Genomic DNA, 21,217 nt, shown 5'->3' on the forward strand with positions numbered 1-21,217 from the left:
TGAAAGTTACTCTGAGATACTTAAGGTCACAAAAGTCTCTGTGTCCCTCAGCTGTATCACACTGACCTTTATTTTTCTGAGGCAAATCACATACAGATTGATGCTTTGTAGTCTCATAGTTGTGTCGAAGATTGCCTTATGGATGTAGATCACTATATGGTGGGGTTTTTAGGTGCTGCTTCTTAAGTTTATGCTGTCACTGCACTGTCTTCAGTAACCTAAAGTTAAAAAATGTCTGTTAATGCTTTATTCAGTAGCAAGCAGACTAATTTCACACCGAGCTAGAAGAAATTAAATACACAGAAAAGCTGCTTTTCCCTTAAGACCACCCCTGAATGTGAAATATATGTACCACCTCACAGCTGAGAGTTTATGTATTTGAGGCACAGGGATCAGAGCAGTCCCTGTGTGCAATTCACATGCTCTGTTTCTGAACTGACCATTTGCCACTGCCCATGACCAGGAGCAGTTTTCCAACACAAGGTGTGTACACGGCCAGGGGTGCCCATTGCATTGCAGTGCCCTCTGGCTGTGGAGCAGTGCAGAGTGACCCACTGCCTCTGACAGGGTAAAATACAATTGGGTACCCAATGCTTAAAGATTCAGTTATAACAGGTTATTTTTCAAAATTCCTAAAGAAACAAGAATATAGCATCTTGTTGCCTACAATGTTCTCTCCTATCCCAGTAATTTTTGCGGTTTCTACGCTGCTCTTTTAAAAGGCACACAACCCTTATTCCACAAGGCAGTGTTTTCAATTGCTGTATTCCAGATGCCAGTCAACAGAGCAACAGCCACAGCTTATTTCTGCACTACTTAATCAATCTGCACACAAGATTAAGGGATAGTGCTGTAAAAATACCTACATATCCTCATGGAGCAGTGTTCAGGTTTTCCTGGCTTGGAAATGTTTTACAGTATTGAAAGAGTTAGAAAGGAGAAGGATGAAGCTAGTTCAATAGTATAGATGATATTTCCTAACAAGAAAAAGGTTATAATTTAGGGAGATGGCAATGATTTCATTCAGGTAGGCAAAGGCAAAAAGATCAGAACCAAGGGGCCGTGTCAGGTGTTACTGCCTTGCACGGTAACAGTTTGATGGCAATGACTGGAAATACAGTTTAACACAAACACCTGATAAGCAAAACTGCTGCAGAGAGTCATCACTGAATCTGACAGAGACTGACATCACTGACATTGCTCAGTTGTCATTCATGACACTGGATTAAGAGTTTGAAGCACAGTTCTTGATTGTAGAAATGCACATCAAAATACATAAAGCTACTTGGCACTTAAATAACGACATGGTTAAGCCACAAATTGCATCTTTAGGCAGCTAAGTATAGACTGAAAAGTCCAGGTTGAACTTTGTTCCATGCAATAAAAGCAACTGTATTTCTCAAAGCTGTGGGACAAGGTCACCGCTGCAATTAACTGAAAACTAAACTTTCCCTCTCTGCCCGTTTTACTGCTGGAAAAGACTGTGTATACAATAACTACATGCAAAAAATACCTCACCATTTGAATCCAGGGGTTTCACTTTAAGCAAAGCTCACAAGCTTCTGGTTTGGTTGGTTGCTACTGACTTTTTAAAATACAAACCTTGACCACAAGAGGAGTTTCCAGTACATTCAGTTCTGATGCTCCTGGCAGATTGTTTTGGGAGCTGGAGTGATGTGTGTTTGCTCTCGGGGAGCTGGATGCCACAAAAGAAGTGGAAGCTCTGCACGGGGACTGCTGCTGGGTCTCAGCCTGTGCCACAGAGCGGGAAGGACCAGGACGAACCACCAAATCCAGCAACCTGTTAAAATACTCATTTTAAACTAGGAAAATCAAGAAATAAATGAAAAAAAAAATGTGATGCTGTGATGCTGACAACACAAACACTCAGTGAACAAGAAATACAGGTAAACCCTCACTGCTGGGGTGATACAATAGGCCCACATGGAAGTGACAGGCACTTCTCTTTGTTTGTCTGTCAAGGTCTGTACACCAAGAGTTTGGTGGTGATCAAAGCTTTAGTTTCAGCTGTCTTAAACGCTGCAAGCACATTTCTCATAATGTAAACACATGTATTTGCCTAACTAAGATTATCATAGCAGAAAAGCATATTTCTCCAAATAGTACTAATGATGAATTGTGTCTCAAACGTATTTTTTATGTGCAAAAAAGCAAAACAAAGCTATTTTCACATGTACCCTCCCACCAAGACACTAACATAATTCAAAGATATTTCTCTCCTTTTTCTGTCTCCCCTCAAACCCATAGAACAAGGCTAAACCTTGTGAACAGGCTGCTTACTTCTTATATTCTGAGAAACTGGTTGTCTTGTTTCCTAGCCATGCTTCTTTAAATCTGGACAGTACTTTAGTGATTAAACTTGTTCTTGTGTGCACATTTCCTGCATTAGCCTGCCTTGTTGCTGTTGATAATGGCTTTGGCCTTGGCACTGTAAAGCAAGAGGGAGCAGTATCAGCCTTGTGCATTCAAAGTGATGGCCAGCTGCACATCCGCATTCCCTTCTCTCAAATTACCTTCTCTTAACACCGATGAAGGCAAACGGTACGGCTTGGCTCTCTCTACTGCCAGCTTCCTTTGGACTGTGGGAAGGACCTTGATATATTGGTCTAACAAAGAATTTCTGGCTACTGCTCTCTCTCTCAAACGAGGATCACGATCATTCTGACAAAGGAAATGTGCAAAGCAAGAAGTTAACAATTCACCAGAAGTTCATTGCACAGGACTGTCTCTGCTCTTTCCAACTAAGGCCTAAATTTGCTCTACAGACAAAGGAGAATAAATCCACTGCACAGAACCACAGCAGGTTCCACCCAGAAGCACACACCAATTTCACCTAGTAGTTTTGGATAAGTGCAAAGAAGATTGGAATAAAAGTAGAACATAAAACTCCTAGTTAAAAGGACTCTGGCACTTTGCAGAGCCTTATTCTTACATAATTCTTAACACCTGCAATTTTCAAATGACTTATGGAAGAGCAGGCTTTCCTCTGGCTATAATGAAATAAAGATATCTGAGATTACTGAATACACAGGGCAACTGCAAATTACATTGGACAAAATGATGGGAAAATTAAGAAAATCTACTTACACACACCTGTCTGGAACACAGTTTTCACACACAGTTTTCACACACTTAAACTTTCCAAGACTACTTTTTAAGTTTGACTTACTGAAAAAATACACTTTAAAAAAACAACACATGCATCAGATATCCCTAAGAGAAGTTCACATAATGCAAAATTTGATCTGGATATTTTGAGAAACATAGGTTAGAATTTATGTAATAAAATTGGTAGCATGAAACTACTGGAATCAGAGAGCTTGTACTATAATTTAAGAAAATAAAAAACCCAAAACCACAACTAAACCCCACTACACATATTTGACCTGTTGACTATCTAGACTGCTGTCAGGCAAGATACAAGATGTGAGACAACATACTCTTTATTCCACAGAAAAAACTTACAAAAATAACTTCCCTAGCTAAACCATATATAACAGCAGGATCTGAGGAACTGAATGAACATATGAGATGGTAGAAAAGATACCTTTTTTTTTGTCAGATACAAACAAACTTTCAGTGGAGTCAACCACTGAACATTTAATTTATAACTTCACAGGGCAGTTCGCAGTAGTAAAATTATTTCAGCCACCTTTTAGGTTCATCTGTAACTTGACATGTAGGAAGTTATTCCTAGTCTTTCAAATAATGGTATAAAAGAGAAATCAAGACTTTTCTTGAGGACTATCAAAAGTGATCAGTCACACTGACAGAAACTTGCACACGCAGCAGGACTGCTACCCTTACCAACAGATGGGCCTTCATGGACTGATTCAGCTGGAGTGCTGGGATGTAGTTGGCACGCTGCAGGTGGTGGACTAAGAGGAATTCATGGTTCTGAACACCAGATTTGGTCTGTAAAAACTTCTCCAAACACTCCTGTGAGAAATGACACATTTCAAACATCATTACCATTCTGCCTCTTCTCTTGCCAAAGAGACAAGGCTTTTTTTGTTTCTTCTCCAAACTCACTTTTTCTGTGTCTGTGAAGGGCAGCTTCAACAAATCCTCCATCAGCCCCATCTCCTGACAGATTTCATACATGTGCTTTAGCAGCTCTTCTATGTTTAACTTCGTGGTGTGGTGCTGCAACAGACCCCAAGCCTCCACCATGCACCTGCAGTTAAGGTTTAGGACATGGAAAGGAAAGGGAACACTGAGGCCAAAAGATGCCCCACAGTGATGGTATCCATTCAAAGCTCAAAGGAAATGGAGGGGAGCCCCATTTGTGCCATCACTTCTCCACGTTTCCCAAGATGTGAATGCCAAAAGAGGGGAGGTTCCTTACCTGTTGGACAAGAGCACGGTGAGGAACAGCCGCACCTCACTGCTGCTGGACATGGACGGCTTCATCATCTGCATGTACCTGAGGGCTCGCCTGTGCTCCCCCTGGCACATCAGGGACTGGATTATCCTCATGTGCTGCCATGACACTGTCTTGAGTGTAGCTGGATGGAAGAGCAGGGCCAGGGAATTCTGCACAAGTTGAGAGCAGCTTCATTAACATAGATACACACAGCCAGGCAACAAAGAGTCAAAACTTTCTGCAGCAAGGCTGGACGTGGGTTAGACCAACTCAGAGGTCTAAATAAGAAAATACTTGATCCAGGACACATCAGTAGAAATTCTTCAGGTATTTGCAGGGAAAAAAAATCAGCAATACAATTGTGAATGTCTTAAAACTAACTATTCAGATTTTTGTAAGTTCATGAAATTCTGTGTACAAACATCTCTTTTTATAAATACATTACTAAATAATAAGTTACTTGATAATCAAATTGGTTCTGTTCACATAGTGACAGGTAAAAAACAACCAAAAGCATTGGGAAGATCAGGCTGACACATCACTCCTGCAGTCTTTTGTCTCAAATGTTCCTGCTACCATCAGTTTCCATGCTTCAAGTACCAAAAACACTCTTAGAATCGGTGCCCAACCAGTCAGCTGAAAACCTCCTAAAACAGAGATGGCTTTAAAAATTCAAATATTAAGCATTATTTATGCTGATTATGCCTTTGTTTCAATCAATTTCTGTCAAAGTAGTTAAAACAAAATTTCAAATCATAACTTGTTGCTGAAGATATCAGACCAGTGTTAAAAAAAAACTTCTTATGCTCTTAGGTGGTTGTAACACCTAAGTAGCATTTGTTAAAAATATTTTAGTGGTTACTGCTCTGCAGTGCAATGTGTGTCTAATTCAACTGTCTCATACTTACTTCATAATCATTGTGATCTAGAAGCCAAAACCCTCGAATCAGTTTAACAAGACCCCAAGGGATAGCAAAGGCAGTTAGAAAGGAAACAAGTAAAGTTTCTGTTTTATTTGGAAAGAAATGGATGATATCCAGCAGCAAGTAAATTGTCTGACAGTATCTAATCAAGGCGAATAAATCGCTAAGACCACAAACTTGTATCACATTACATTTAGCAAAAGAATGAAATAAGAATATGAAAATCGTAGAAAGCAGAACATCCCAAGGTATTGATCTTGCCATTTTAAGCTATAAAAACCCATTATATCAATCGGCAGGTGCTGATCTAAAAACTGTATTCTGAATAATCTTCCAGAAAGAAACACTTGTGGATTCCTGTAAGGCAATCAAAAAGGCAGATATTGGGTGTTTAGATACTGCTCTTACAAACCCAGGCTTCTGCTTCTGTCAGTGAAGCTACCAGCTGGACACTCAACACACTTCAACATCCAATGCCTAATTATTAAAGAAAACAAGTTCTACAGCTGTTTATTCTCCCCATTTCCTGTCTTCACACAACCAACACAAATTATGGTGCCCTTACAATGCAACTTAGCACTGACTGCTTGAAACTGTGTTTAAAACTGCATGTGGATCGTGTCTGAATAAGGCAGCTTGGGACCACAACCATTTTTAACCCTTTGCTTTCCAGCCTCTCTTCTTCATTTAGCCAACGAACAACAAAGGAAAGTCTGCATGTTCCAGCAGCTTAAAAATTAGGCTTCAGCCCAATGACTGTTCTCAACCCCCTCTTTATTATTCTGTGTGCTTGTACTTTTTACACAAAAAAAAGCAAACACTGTTAGCTGGGCTGGGAAACAAATCAGCAACTGGAAAACCACTGCTGTTACAAACCCTTCTGTTCTGAAGCAGCATATTTCAGGCACTGTTCTAATACACAGTCCTTTGCTACAGAAAGGAGCGCTTTAAAAAATTAAAAACTGTTACATTTTGAAAGAAACTAAGCAAGGTTTTTATCTTGAATATTTTAGGGAACCTATTTGCTTGTATCAGAAAAGAATTTGCAAAAAACGCATAAGTGACAAACATGTAAGAACATTTATGCTGTTATTACTGAAGGAGAAATAACAGAATCTGGAAAGGATACAATTGCATGTTTGTTGCTTTCTTCAATGCTCTCCAGCAAATAGAGATCCAGCAGTGCCTGAAATGAAAGATGAAAAGGTTTTCTAATGCTCCTGTCTTTCACCATCATTGGCTTTAGGGGACTGCTGCTGCTGCTGCTGCTGCTGGGGTTTGCAGTGAACACAACACTCACATGTAAACTAACAGGTGGGTATTTCCCAGTGCCGCCTTCATCTCTCCGCCACAACTTCTCCACTTCCTCTCCCAGCTGGGAAACCATTCCATCAATCATCAAGCAATCAGAATCCCATTTGCCTCTGCAACAAAAGGGACCAAGGGCTTGCACAGAGTAAAACACTCATTCCAGCCTCTCAATGTCACAGATTTCAGAGTCAGAGCAAAGATGGTCCTTAGCTCACAATGAACTTTTTCATCAAGGAGTCCAAAGCACAAACCCAAGAAGAGTTGCAATGACCTTTTGGGTTCCAGGTTTGCTTTCATGCTCTGTTATGTGTAATGTCAAGGAGAGCAGACAAAGGGTTTTAACTGCAAAAATAACCACTCTCACACAGTCTAACAGTGGCAGCTTTCTAGAGAATTCCTCTAAGTCTTACCTTGATAAGCGCTCGAGTTTCTCTCGGTGACCCGTATAGTAGCTCTGAATCAAAGAGTAATCGTAGAAAGGTCTGGACAAATGAATGTGATCATCTTGATCATCTACAGGTGATAAATAAAAAGCAAGTTAAAGAAGTAAGACCACATTTTTCAACTAAAATTTTGGTCTAGACAGACAGAAATCACACAACCTCAAGAAGCCTCCAACACTCAAAGAATCCGATCCTGTTTCTGCCTTTGCTAAAGGAGAGCTAAGACAAAACTACTACTGCTGCAAACTGCAGAACTACAACTACATCTTCTCTCAAGATCAGTTTCAAATTTGCTGTTGATGCTGCATTCAGAGCACGTAGGGTAAGCTCAAGGCTACTCCTAAATAAACCACTCTCAAAGGGAAGGACCTTTTGAACATGTGAGCATCTGTAAAATGATTAAAGCTGAAAATGGAATTTATAAGGTGTCTCAATTAAGAGCATTTCCAAGGTGCACTTTCACCTCAAGCAATAAATCAAAGGTTCAAAACATGCAGGTACTGCTTTTACTATCAAAATGAGTGTGCTGCTACTACAGGTTCTGCTTACCTAAACCTTCGGGAAGGAGACTGGATCGACAGAACCAGATCACCACTTGTGCATACAAAAAAATGAGGCTGGTTACCATCTGCTTATTTATCAAGTCTGAAAAACCTGAAAGAAAGGCAAAACATGATTTGAGTTTTGCAATTCCTTTCATTTTACAAAACCCCCTTTGCAGAACAAACAGAAAATATGAACAAACACAGTGGAAACCTGTCTTTGTAGCTGTCCCTCTGGATCACTTATGAATTTGAAGGAAAAAGCACCATTCCAACCCCCACAAAAAAAACCCCAGTCACTACAAAGAAACAGAATCACTAAGGATTGAAATTGAAAAATAAAGCCCAAACTATAAGATATACTCAAGAAGACAACATTTGTTTTCCATATAGCAGAGATTTTTACTTTAGCAAAAGATATTATTGTCCTCTTTTTCCCTTGACATGCGAACAACAATTTTTAAAATCAGAAGCCAAAAAACCTCAAGGAAATTGCTTTACTCATTTTGGTTTCCTTTCTATTTCCCAGAAATTTGCACACAACTATCAATTGCAAGCTAACAATTACAAACACTTCTCAGCATTACCACACTCAGTTGCTGCAATTGCTGCCCGGGTGATTACTCAGCTCAGTGCTGAACCAGTGTAGCCTTTCCTACCCAGCCTCATGAACTCCACAACAAGCTGCTCCCCTGAACTCAAAGTGGCTTAAATCAAAGTCCTAACTGATCAGATTTAAACCCCTCCTCCCAGCTCAACCTCTCTCCCAGCCATCCAAAACAACAGCAGCTCCTGTCTCCACAGTTACAAGCCAAGCATCCTTCCAAATGTTAACAATCAGACCAAAGGCCCAGCAGGGCTCTCACCAACCTTTCTCTGTAAGCTCTCGGGCTTCTGCTAGGAAGCAGTTCAGGACTGTGCTGAGGTTGCTCAGCAGCAGCTGGCAGTGCTGGAGGGACTGTAATGTCTGCGGGTCAATGAAGTTGCAGGAGCCGTCAAACAGCGGAACACCTTGTCAAGGAGAAATATTGAATCATCACTCAGCACAGCAACTGCACACTTCCAAACTTCAACACTTCAACAACCACAAGAGACTTAAAGAACCACTTAAAGAACCAGCAGCAGACACTGGCAGAAGATCCTTTACATAGAATGACTCCAGGTTTTAAAAACCACCACACCACTACTCACATATTTGGTCCAGTTCATCTTTTGTACAGATCACTTTGTTCCACGTCCACTCAAGAACAAACCGTAAATTTACAGCAGAACTTGGCTGCTCTTTAAAAACAGAAAACAAAAAGGACATGAAGCCACGATTTCTAACCAAAACACAAACATAAAAACAGTGGAAGCAGCATTACCTTCAGAAGTCCAGTGTTTAATGCATCCCGTCAGAAGTTCTAAAGAGCCTGTCTGCACAGCAGCTGACAACACTGCCTCTAACTGCTCCTCCTGCACAAAACAGACAAAAGCAAATCACAACCTCACAGACTTTTCCTCTCAGTCTCACCTTGATAAACACTGCAGTTTCTTTTGGTGACCCATGTAGTAGCTCTGAATCAGACACTACCTGAGCCACTGACAGAAGTGTTTGCTGCTGACTGGTTACCCACTCAGACATCAGCTGCAAATGCAGCTAGGTCCATATTCTTGGCTCTTTCCTCATCCTACCCCCAGGCTGGACTGCTTGTTGGTTTGAGGAACACAGGAACGTTTTCCTCTGACATTTCAACTTCATGCAAGCTAGTTTCAATCTCTATTTCTTTGCCTCAGGGTTCCACTCTTCATTCACTGAGTCCCAGTTAACTATTTCCAGTAACATCCTCTGCTAACACCCATTATGCACTGTGGGCACACCCCTTTGCCATCAGGAGCACGTGAAGGGGACAGAGCAAACACCACTGTGTTTGCATGGAGACTGTGAAGCTGAGGCCAAGCAGCTCCTGAGACCAGCAAGACAGGAAGCAGCTCTGACAGCCAAAACATTAAGTTTCAATTTGTTAAAGTACAATAAAAAATGGTAAACATTTCAGTTCTAACGGTCTGGAATTTCAGGCTGTTCAATTACTGTATTCTAAATGCCATGGCAGTCCTTGAGAAGGATAATGCACAGGCATGCACACACATGGAAATAATGTAGCAGCTAATTCCAGCTGGTGTTCAGACATTTATTTCAGGTGAAATGATCCTGCATAGAAATTGACATTTTTCTTTTTTTTCCTTGTCTCTCTTTTTTCTAAAACATATGTTTTCCTTCTAAGTTAAATTATTACATTCAAAGATATTTCTACACATTCTGTCATTTGAAAGCATGTGTGATACTTCCATCTTTTTCTGAAACCTGGTTTCAGACAAGGAAACATGCCCAATATTGCTTAGAGTGGCCAAAGAAATTCAAACCCAAGCTTCTTGACATAATTCTGAAATTACGTCAATTTCTCTTTCTAGCATCCAAAAGCAATCCCTCCTCAAATGCATAACAATTCCCTGAACAATGTAGTCATAATTCAGGAAATGTCATCATAAAACTTCTTGCTTTTCCAAGTTACTTCCCAACAAGAGCTGACATCAGAACATCTAATCAGAATATAAGAGCCTACATCAGGCTTGCAAAATAAGCACGATGTGGGCTGGGTCAGCTTGCACAGAGGGTTCTTCCAAGTCAAATTTAGAGTCTGGATCTAAGAATATTATTATTTCTGCTAAATAATGTCAACACCTGCCTCTTTGAGCAACTTGCAAGTAAAACTCAGATGGTCATGTCTTGTAGCCTCTACAGCCTTCAGACAAGATGCATATATTTCTCTCTGGATTTTCCAGCATACACCCACCTGACTCAGACTGGATGGCTGGACATCAACCAGTCTTGGAGACAGCAAGCCAGCTACAAGACATCGAGAGTAGCTGTCACGGATGGCTTCACTTAGTAAAGGACCAGATTTCTTCAAAAACTTCAGGGTCTGAAACATCAATCAAAACACACAGCTTAAGACAGCATTCAATCACAAAGGTTCTGCCTTAAAAACAACAGCCAAACTAATAGTTTCACTTTTTAAAAAAATACCCTGTAGAAGAAAATACCAACCCTTGCAATGCTAAAGGAAGCATTTTCTAGCCTCTCTATCAATACACAGGACTGGTATTTTCCCTGGCACAAATTACATTTTGTAAAAGTTAAACCTAACACACAGCTTTAAATCACACATCTATGCTTGTTTGTGCCAAAGCTGAAATATTTAGTGAGCTAGAACTTAATTTGAAAGGGTTTGTCAAAAGCTGTGCAGTGGCTCAGAAATCAGAATTTGGTCAAGGCTGACAGAAAAAAACATGCATTTCTTCCTCAACAGTTAAATCACTTCTCCCTCTCTCCATGCTGTCCTCCTTTCTCAGGTTCATCAGGGATCAAGACCCCAACTCCACACCATACAAAGAAGCAAACATTTCCCCAGCTTCCACCACACCCGTCCTTTCCAGCCATTCAACCCCTGCTCATGCCTCCCTACAACAGTGCCATCTGCATGAAACTGGCACGATACGACTGCAGCTATGCATGTGGATGGGCAGTGGGAACATCAAGTGGTCTCTGACACTCAAAGCACTGCAAGAGAAAAGTTACCAAAGGTTCATCTCTTGACACTTTCAATACAGTAAAAAAAGTCACCTCCTTCTGGAAGCCGGTGCAAGTCATGTGAACAACTCCCGAGCTGAGCAAGCACGTCACATCTGCAGAAACAAGGAGCATTTGACAGACCCTGGCACCTCCTCACCAGTTCATGCTTTATAAATACTGCTGTCTGCAAAGACAAACCTCCAGCACCACTTTCCTTCCTCACATCACTTACACACATCCCATAAAAAGGAGTTACTCTCTGTCTCTAGAAACTTGAGAGCTATCTAGTGCTGTGCTTTGGGCCTCAGCTCAAAGGCTTTTCATTTTGGCACCATCACCCCTTCCCAGGCCATGTTACAGAAGCCCCAAAACTCAGCTGCCTGTCAGATATGTTTCACAAGACTACGTGCCTTGTCAGGACACAGTAACCAGGTTGGAGAAGGTTTGTGGGGCTTTTTTTGGTTTGGTTTTCATGTGACAAACAAAGAACAAGAAAGAGAACCACTCAAGTGGCTTTTCACCTCCACCAAAGCTTGCCACTATTCAAAAGAAAAGCAGTGAAATACCTACCAAAATTATAGGTGCTTGGATTAAAGAACTGTTCAGGTGGTGGATAAGAAGGAGGAACCCCCCGACTCAGACTACGCTCGTGTACCAGAATATCCAAAATGAGGTTTGGAGAAGTCATGCTTATTACAGGATCCAGTGACCACAGGGCAAAATAGGGGCAATCATGAAGGAATTCTTCTGGCCTTAAAGAAAACAAGTGCATTAGCTCAATAGCAATTTTCAAATTAACCTTTTGCAGGGATATTGAAACCTCTTAATTAAAACCTACCCTGGTGATTCTGGCATTTGGGCATGATACCAGCGATTGATGTCAAACACTCCCAAATGAACAGATGGTTTTTCTTGACCATAGGTATTCACTTGCCAACTGAAGATTGATACACTGGTATCAGGAGAGATTACTGTCAAAGACAAGACATTGTTTCTTACTGTAGAAAATATGAGATATTTGCTGTTACTTCATTCATGAAACACAGCACTTAGGAATGATAAAAAAATTTATGAAATAGCAACCATCAACCATCTCTGCAATAGGTTTCAGTGCCTCTTTTTCTTATTCAAATTATATTTGTTTTAAGCAAAATCAAATACACAATTATTAATTAAGTTTTGCATGCTGAATGAATAATTATTTGGGGGGTTTAGGGTTTTTTAATGTGGTGAGGTGGTTTGTATTCAGCCAGCTGTCATGCAGGATACCTTGGTAGTTTTCCAGCAATTTTTTCCAAGCCTGTAGCATTGCAAAAGGTGTTTGAAAGTCCTACAACTGGCCTTGGTCCATCAATCCAGCCTGTGCAGATCCCTCTGCAAAGCCTTCCTAACCTCCAACAGATCAACATTCTTGTTCATGATGATGTTGTCCCAAATTTACTGAGGGGGCACTCGATCCCCTCATTCAGATTATTGATGAAGATATTTCACAGGACTGGCTCCAGTTCTCAGCCCTGGGGAACTAGATTCACTGGATGCACACTGGATGCAGCCAGAGGCTTGAGCAGGATAAAAAACAATTCAGGTAACACTCATAAGCAATAGAATGATCTTACTGTTCAATGAAGACAACTGGCAGAACAAACTGACTGACCACCCTTACACAGATGACCCCATACACTGCTCTACCATCCCAGCAAACATAAAACAAAGCCTACTTTTTCCCTTAAAAGATTAAAAGAAGTCTCTTAAAAGGGATAAGAAGTTTCACATAACTTAAGCATACAGGTTTTTCAGTAAGCCCAACAAGGTCAGCTAGATGAATATTTAAGACTTTAGGACTGTGGGTACAGAACATCATTCATTGCTCAGATTTCCAAACCATGCAGTTCAGAATAACCAAGCAGGGACATCAGAACAAACCTTCATTAACGTTATCCTCTCTGTCAGCATGGTTGCAAAATTTCTCTATGGTCTGACAGCTGAGGAATTTAGTATTGCTGGTCTGCCCTCTCCAGGGAAAGATTCCACCAGAGAGATCTAAACTGAAGAGCTTGACACAACATGTAAAATCCTGGGGGGAAAAAATTAAGAAGAGAGGAAAGGCAATTCTGAAATAACAATACACATTATACCCAAGTATGAACTAATGCAAATATCTGGCATAATATGATTATTTTACAGTATGTTTCCCATCAACAGGAATTACATCTGACATGCAAGAGAATTAAGCATCAAGTCACAACAGGCAAGTTTTACTCGAAAGGCTTTTGCACATTTTCAAAATTTAGCATTTCCCTAACATTAGTCTACATCTAAACACGTTTTGTAGAATTCCTTGCATCATCAAAGTGTCTTTACAAACCTGAACATATACTTGCAAAGAGACATCTAAAACAATGCAACACATCTTCACACAAAGCCTTTGCTCCGTGTTTTGATTACAGAACCTGACATTAGAGCAGCTAAAGGTCTGTCCCGAGATGTTATTGATAGGCACATCAGTAGAGTGAACACTCATCTCTCTATTAACAATGAGAACTTCCTAGAGATTTAAAACCTTCTTTCAAACTCCATGAGCTCTTATCAGGGAAATATCCCTCAATTCCTTATGGTGAGGACATGGGATGAACATGGACAATGTGTTTAAGATTCCAAATTACTACAGAGCAAGAAATTGCTTTGAGACACTCAGAAATAGATATACAGAAAGGATGGCCCTGAACCTCTGCTACCACCTTTTCTAAGGAGGCATTAAGTGAAATACTGTCTTTCCAGTACAGCCTTCATTTAACCTGTCTACCATAAAATATGTGAATATGTGTGTACTGTGGACAAATAGCAGCTCTACAATAAAAAAGTCCAACAAAACACCAAACTAAAAAAAAAACAGCAAAACCACTTCCAAGCAAAAAATGAGTTTCCAAAACTTTCAAAGAATCTTATAAAATGACTAATGATAAAATCAATTTTAATCAAAAATGCAGACCAGAACAAGATGCCCACTATACCAAGGGACAGTTCCATAAGATAAAGAACTATAATTCCAAAAACTCATCATGCATTCATTTTAATGACTCGAAATTTCAGCTGTCATTCATATACAAGGAGCCAACTTAACTGATACCCAGGGAAACTTTATCTTTCAATCTCTCACATACAGGCCTGTCTTACCTCATACATGACTTCTCCTGATGCCAGACATTTCCTGCCACCAAATGCTAACTTCAAGAGATGTAAATTCACAGCATTCCCTTCACTGAAAAAGGTATAAATGAGGAGATTTGATTACAAAGCTGCTTTACAATCTTCATTTTATTACAATTATCATTTTATTAGATCTAGGCTGAAAGTGACTTAAGAGCATGCTCTTGCTGAAAAGAAAAACACTGCTTCCCAAAACATGATAACTGGTCACACTTAGCCAGTAAAACATAGAGGAGGAAATTTTTACACAAACAGCTTCAGGGGAAAATGCTAACTTTTTGTTTGGAAAGCTTTAATATGCAGTATGGACCTAAAATTGTTGGAAATAGCTTTACACAGTAAACCATTCTCCATGAAGACTGCTTTGAAGTCAAGCTCAAGAAGACTGCCAGTTTATGAACAGCTGGGCTAAGTAGTTTGCTGATGCTGAGAGGTATGTTTTTCCTCTTCCCACCTAAGTTCCAGTCCCTCTCTTGCATGCAGTGCACCCTTCTACACTCTCTTATTCCTTATTCCAGCTGGAAGCCATTGATTTGTTTGCTGAACACTGCTCCTTTTCTGCCAGGGAAGCTGAACTAGCACACAAGGACTCCAAAGAATTCTGAAGCTCTCATGAAGCAACCAGCAATACTGTCATTGTCCTCTTTTAGGGACAACTCTATGTGAACTAATAGTAAAAAAAAAAAAGCAAAATCAGTGGCTTATTGTAATTTTTATTCACCTTTGTTGTGTAGACTGAACAGCCCATAAGTAGCAACAATTTTGAAGATCATTCTCAGGCTCTTGAAAAGTAAGAGCACAGACAGGAATCCTTTCTCCTCCAACCTGAGTGTAGTGCCTACAGGTTTGAAAAAAAAATACAAAAGACAAATAATGGAGGCAAGCAAGTGACTACCTTGTATGCAGCAGTCAAGGTGAGGAGATTTCTGTCCATCAAAGCAATAACCTCTGTTTATGTCCTCCTCTGCCTGAGGAGGAGGAACAGAAATGATTAGTTCAGCTGCTAGGGAAAACACTGTTCCTATTGTTGAAGCGTACTTCAACACATTGAACTTATAATGCAGTAAATCTGAACATATTTTAAAAAACACCAAAGAGAAGGAGTTTCTCATTTCTTTATTGGGCATTGTAACAAACATTTTATTTCAGACTTCTGAACCTTAGTTGTACCTTCACAATCTTTTCCTGACCCCTAATTATGCCTCCACTATCTATTTATGTATCAGTAATTATGGTGAGTAACTGCAGATTTGCTAAAGTAAACCCCTATCTAAATTTTGCCACGTATTGAAAGTTACATTGCTTTTCAGATTTTAAATAATTTTAAAATTTTACTATTGTTTTAAATAATTTCTTAATTTTAAATAATTTCTTAATTTTACTAGTGTTTATAAATATATATGCTTCTTATTCTCATCTCCAAGGCTTCCAAGGAAAAATTGGTCCATGTACATCAATGCCTTGGAATAGGTCAACCCCCTACTTGCATCAAGGCTGAAATGTAGGAAAGAATATGCTTTCAGGCACAGATCAGCTATTGAATTATCATGTCTCACTAGTTTCATCCTGGTCCCTTAAAATATGTATAATCACCAAAATCACATTATTCAGATACTGAAGCCTTTCAGTGCATGCTCTCATTGCAATAACTGGTTCTAAAAAAATAATTTCTGAAACCTGTCTCATGGAAAAACACACATTGCCTTGTTTCCCTAAATATGACTGGACAGAACAAACTGACTTAGAAAAATAAGATCTCTCACATCCCTGCTGTCTGACATGACCCAGTACATTCCACAAGATCTCTATGAACAGGAACAGTAAGGAATCAATTGCAGTCCACGGCAGAGAAGGCACTGTACTTAATCCATGTATGAGTTAATACTTCAGAAGAGGATTTCTGAACACTCCAAGGTTATACCCAACCTCCCACTCACTCAAGAAAAAGGGCTCATGAAATTAATATATTTCCTGAAGCAAAAAACTGGGACTCCTGCACCACCAAGCATGCCAACTGGAAGTGACTACTTACGCCTTCTTCAAGGTTTTCATGCTCCCCAGTGACAAGTAGCCATCAGAAAATCCCACAACGAGCTGGTTGCTTCTGCTTATGTAGCACAGGGTTGACACTGCTGTTCCTGAAGGACTTCGCAACTGAAAACAGAGATGCCTCCCTTCCCTGGTCACAGCTTCTCTTCTTTGTGGAACTTCAGCAGGAATTCTAGTGACAACTTCTAGATCTGAACACATAAAAGCATGTGAGAAATGAATGCATTATGCCACTTCAGTTGCACTTTAAACTGATGTGATTATACAACCTGTATAATCTAATGCTGCAAATGGAACGCCCACTTGTGCAGCATCTTTTTTGGCTACTCCTGTTTCTGCACCCATTCAGAGAACAGGAGGACTCTCCAATGGGACAGGTATTCTCTCTCCTATTTCAAAACTGGGTACAAATGTAACCATTGTAGACAAATTCCTTTCTTGGACCTCATGAGGAAGCTACTTGAAGGGATATGAACTCCTGAAGCCACTCTGACAACACCCAAAGCAGTGTCTGCAATCTGAAAACATAAACTACAGGATTCATTCACCCAAATGAAGGACTTTTGATAAGCCAGATTTATTTTAAAACACAAGCCTAAAGCCTGCCCCAAGCCATTGATGGAAACAGGAGAACACTCCCAAGGAATCTGGTACCTCTGACACAACTTCCTATCACACAGCTGCACTGACTCAAATGGAAAAATTCCTACCTCCCACTGGCAAGAATCACAGGGACAAAGGGATGTGGGCAGCAAGAGCCCTTCTGAACATCAGCAGGAGCATTAAGCCACTCCATTTCTGGATCAGTTCAGAACCACACCATGTCAAACTGCTGTCTAAAGTCAGCAGTGGGCAGTGTCAAAAAAATGCCAGCAGTCAGTCAGCACGCTGGGATCTTCACTGGGATACAAGCTGGGTTTTGAAAGGAAACACATTTTCTTACTTCAAAACTCAAGTTTAAAAACTGCAGCTTACCTGATGCTTCTACTTCATTCTGACTGCAAGACAAATCATCCAAACAAAGGTCAACCAGAAGGACATGGCCAACATCTGTGGCCACTGCTGCCACCCCAAAGAGCCATCGCAGACTCTGGTGCAGGTGCCGCGTGCTCACGCTGGCTCCGCCGTCATTGCTGATGGGCTCGATGGCAGTCACCTGCAGGGAACGGCACGCTAATGTCAGAGCCTGTGACAGCCTCAGGTGCAACCTCAGAAGGGAAGCCAGCACCAACACATCAGAAACAGGACAGGAAATACAGGTTCATAAGACTTAAAACCAAATTATTGCTCCCTATTGTACCTGAATGCTGCCCTTCTGCCTCATACAAACCAGGAAAATTTGGGAAAATACCACGTGGAAGTCCTGAAAGATGCAATCACTATAAACCCACAAGGAAAATAATACCAGAAACATGGTGCTCCTTAGGGCCTTAAAACAAAAATGACAAAAATGCAGAAAGGTGTGTTGAGAAAAAGGCTCTCTTGTCAGGTACTCTGAACTGACAATATGTTAATACAATTCAGAAAACACACAACCTTCAAAGAGAGGCTCCAAAGCTTTTCCTGAAACAGGATTATGCAGCACCAAACAACACAAAACCTTCATTTCCCCAAGAAGATACATACCCTTCCTGTAAAAGCAATTGCTTTAACCACTTTTGAGGTCCCAAGGTCGTACAGGCAGAGAACACTTCCCTCTGCTTCCTCCAAGCCAACCAGGAGCCCAGTCCTCTTCTGCCAGGAGAACTCCTTCACCACGCGGACGGCGGGAGGCTGCTCGCTGACCCCGCTGAAGCGATAGGCAGAGAGCCGCTCTCCTGTCACCGAGCTCACCACCTCCAGCTGGGGGCCACACGCCAGCCACGCCAGGCCACTTCTGCCTGCAAGGCAACGGCAGCAGCGCTCACCAAGTGCCAGCAGTGCAGCTGCAGCAATAGCCAGGGCACTGCGCCCTTCCCTCAAATGCAACAGAGGGAAAGGCCAACCTACCACACCCAGACAGTCATTTTAAATCACCCACTGCAATCCTCAACCAATACTTTTGAAATTAATAACCCCATTCTTTTGCATTTCTACTTGTCAGACCTGCACTCAAGACCATTCACTCTTTGGGATGAAGATTACAATAGACTGGGCTCTAGTCTGATCACCATACTTGGCCTGGTTTTGCTAAAGAACACCTAAATATGTACAGGAATACAAGCCTCAAACCATACTTCAAATGCAGCCCATCTAAACCAATTCAGCTCCAGTTTAAGAATTTTGCTTGACACATGACTACTCTGGGCAGGGATTTGGACAGGAAATTATCTTAAAATGGGCACTGCATATGTAATTCCAACTTTTACATGAGCTGATCCCAGAAAGAATTTAACAAGTGCTGTTTCACCAAAGAGTTTAACTCTTGCTCCTCTACTGAGGAACTTCAAGCTCAAAGGAAGGATGAGCTCCATTACTACAAGTACAGTCAGGTAGATAAGATTCTACCTGGTCTTCACAGAAGCCCAGGCATCCTGACAGGCATCCAGCTCTACCTTCAGATCACCTAGAAAGTCAACTGCCTAATCTGCTTAGCTGTTCTCAGCAACTCTCACTGGGTCCTCAATCTGCATCCTAGTAAATACCTTGGAAATATATGAGCTGGTAAAAAGAAATTTGTCCCAAAACAACACTATTTCTTCCTTGAAAACTGCCTTCCATTTCATTCAGAACTGAGGAGGCCATGGTCAGCTATACTATTTAAATAGCACAGGACTGGAGCAGGCTGTTGCACTTTCAATGCTTCTAATTGTTAAAATCTCCTGTTAGCACTGTCAGAACACCTGATCCACTTTACTTAACAGAACCAACCCGATGCCATGACCCTGGGCTTCAGACAATAACAACTTCACACCAAATCCAAATGTAAAGGAAAACACTCACTTCCAGAAAACTTCCCACACAGCACAGAGTCTAGGGTGATCTCATCCTCCCCAAGTGCCTCAACAGTCACCTCTGGAAACTGCAGCAGACTGCTCGTTACCTGAGCTGTTAGGTCTCGCATTCTTCACTGCAGATAAAGGAAAAAAGGCAAAGAGACTCATGTCAGCCATAAATATCTTTGAAACTGACCCAAGCCTCATCAGTATGCAGTGACAAATCTCCCAGACATCGTTTGTAGCTCTTTTTTGCTACAAAGAAATGGCACTTGGGACAGTTTTTCATTTCACAGCAGAGCACAAGGAGAATCTTGAGCTTTTCTGATACCTATGAGATCAAGAAAAAGTACACAGAGGGATGAACAAGATAAATAACAGGGAATAGAACAACACACCGATTTCAAGTCCACTCATACATTTTAGCAAGATTTGATCTCAGAAAAATAATATTTTAAAAAGTTTATGATTGCCAGGAAGCATAAACCTATAGCAGAAGATAAGAAAGGTTTCAGCACTCTATCCCAATAGCTCCCAACAGCTAAGATTCTGTATTAGATGCAGACCAAAGGTTTGACTTTCCTTTAAGTGAGGAAACAAAACCAGCACAAATCAGAATTGGACATTAGGGTAAATTTACCCAGCTATCTGCTGTGGCTCTTGTCTGACACAACTCTGGTTTCATTCACGAGTTGCAGCCTGTCTAACATGGCTCAGCAAGCAATAGTTCCTAAAGTCTGTGCTGAGTCAATGCTTGTCTCTACATTGCTTCCTTTACCTGGACAGACAGACATAGGTGCCAAGGGGCTCAGTACAGAACACAGCAGTGAGGTATTTCACTGCTTGTCCCTCCCAGCACAAATTCTACAATCTTGGCTTTACAACAGAATTCTAGAATGGCCTTCTGGACCCACTGGCAGCCATCTCATCCAACTTGAGCTGCTTGTCCAAGCCCTGCTGCTCAAGCCACCACCTAGAACAGGCTGCCCAAGGCTGTATCCAGGTGGAATTGGAACATTTAATTCTCCAACAGGTTTTTACAATCAGCAACCTGACAAGAACAACTGCAGCAACACCTGCAACCCATGCAACAGGGCCTGGTGTTTGCTGACTCTCTCCTGCCAGTTTAAGGATTCTGTTCTCTCCACCACACCAGCAAACCAGCGCCACACCAGGAAAGGCCTGTCACCACTGTTTGTCCAAAACTACATCGGACACCTTAACTCCCAGAGCAGCCAGCCAGGCAGTCCTTGATTGCCAGCAGCAGGGCCGCCTGCAGGAGCGCCGCAGCCCGGCTAACCCGCGGCCATGCCGTTGTCAGGGCCGCGCCGGGCGCACGCCCCGCCTCCACCGACAGGGCCTGCCCGGGCGGCTGGGGCCGGCTGCTCCCAGAAACAACGTATCCATCCATCCATCCCCGGCACCGGGGCACCCTCGACCCGGGAGCCACCACGGAAAGGGGTACTGAACTCTGGGAGAGCATCCAGAGGAGGGCAAGGAAGATGGGATTAAGGGGAAACTGTACGAGGAGTGGCTGAGGTTTCGTGGTCTGTTCAGTCTCAGGAGACTGAGGGAGATCTCATTGCAGTTACACCTTCCTTGTGAGGGAAGAGGAGGGGCAGGCACTGATCCCCTCTCTGTGGTGCCCAGTGACGGGAACTGAGAGAATGGCCTGAAGTTGTGTCAGGGAGGTTTAGGCTGGGTATTAGGAAAAGGTTCTTCACCCAGAGTGGCTGGGCACTGGAACAGCTCCCCAAGGAAGTGGTCACAGCACAGCCTGACAAAATTCAAGAAATGCTGGCCAATGCTCTGAGGCACATGGCAGGT

At 41.6% G+C, this 21,217-nt stretch overlaps 1 protein-coding gene across 1 annotated transcript; it reads right to left on the reverse strand.

Moving 5' to 3' along the window:
• Positions 1-50: 50 nt before the first annotated feature.
• LOC128939011 (protein ELYS-like) lies at positions 51-19,620 on the reverse strand. Its single transcript, XM_054279723.1, has 26 exons — positions 19,398-19,620; positions 18,102-18,355; positions 17,451-17,631; positions 16,459-16,666; positions 15,148-15,264; positions 14,394-14,478; positions 13,143-13,293; positions 12,058-12,190; positions 11,790-11,971; positions 11,271-11,332; positions 10,441-10,569; positions 8,971-9,061; positions 8,798-8,887; positions 8,477-8,617; positions 7,614-7,718; positions 7,032-7,125; positions 6,611-6,734; positions 6,440-6,496; positions 5,296-5,442; positions 4,370-4,557; positions 4,054-4,198; positions 3,829-3,960; positions 2,535-2,682; positions 2,302-2,449; positions 1,603-1,801; positions 51-218 (listed from the first exon to the last, which is right to left on the reverse strand). The coding sequence occupies exons 1-26, from the start codon at positions 19,516-19,518 to the stop codon at positions 189-191; spliced, it is 3,462 nt and encodes a 1,153-aa protein (XP_054135698.1). The 5' UTR covers positions 19,519-19,620; the 3' UTR covers positions 51-188.
• Between the last annotated feature and the right edge of the window lie 1,597 nt (positions 19,621-21,217).

This window comes from Melozone crissalis, unplaced genomic scaffold (genome assembly GCF_028551555.1).
Source record: "Melozone crissalis strain CALT ecotype California unplaced genomic scaffold, PUWL_Pcris_2 ptg000027l_1, whole genome shotgun sequence".
In the NCBI taxonomy this organism is placed as follows: Eukaryota; Metazoa; Chordata; class Aves; order Passeriformes; family Passerellidae; genus Melozone; species Melozone crissalis.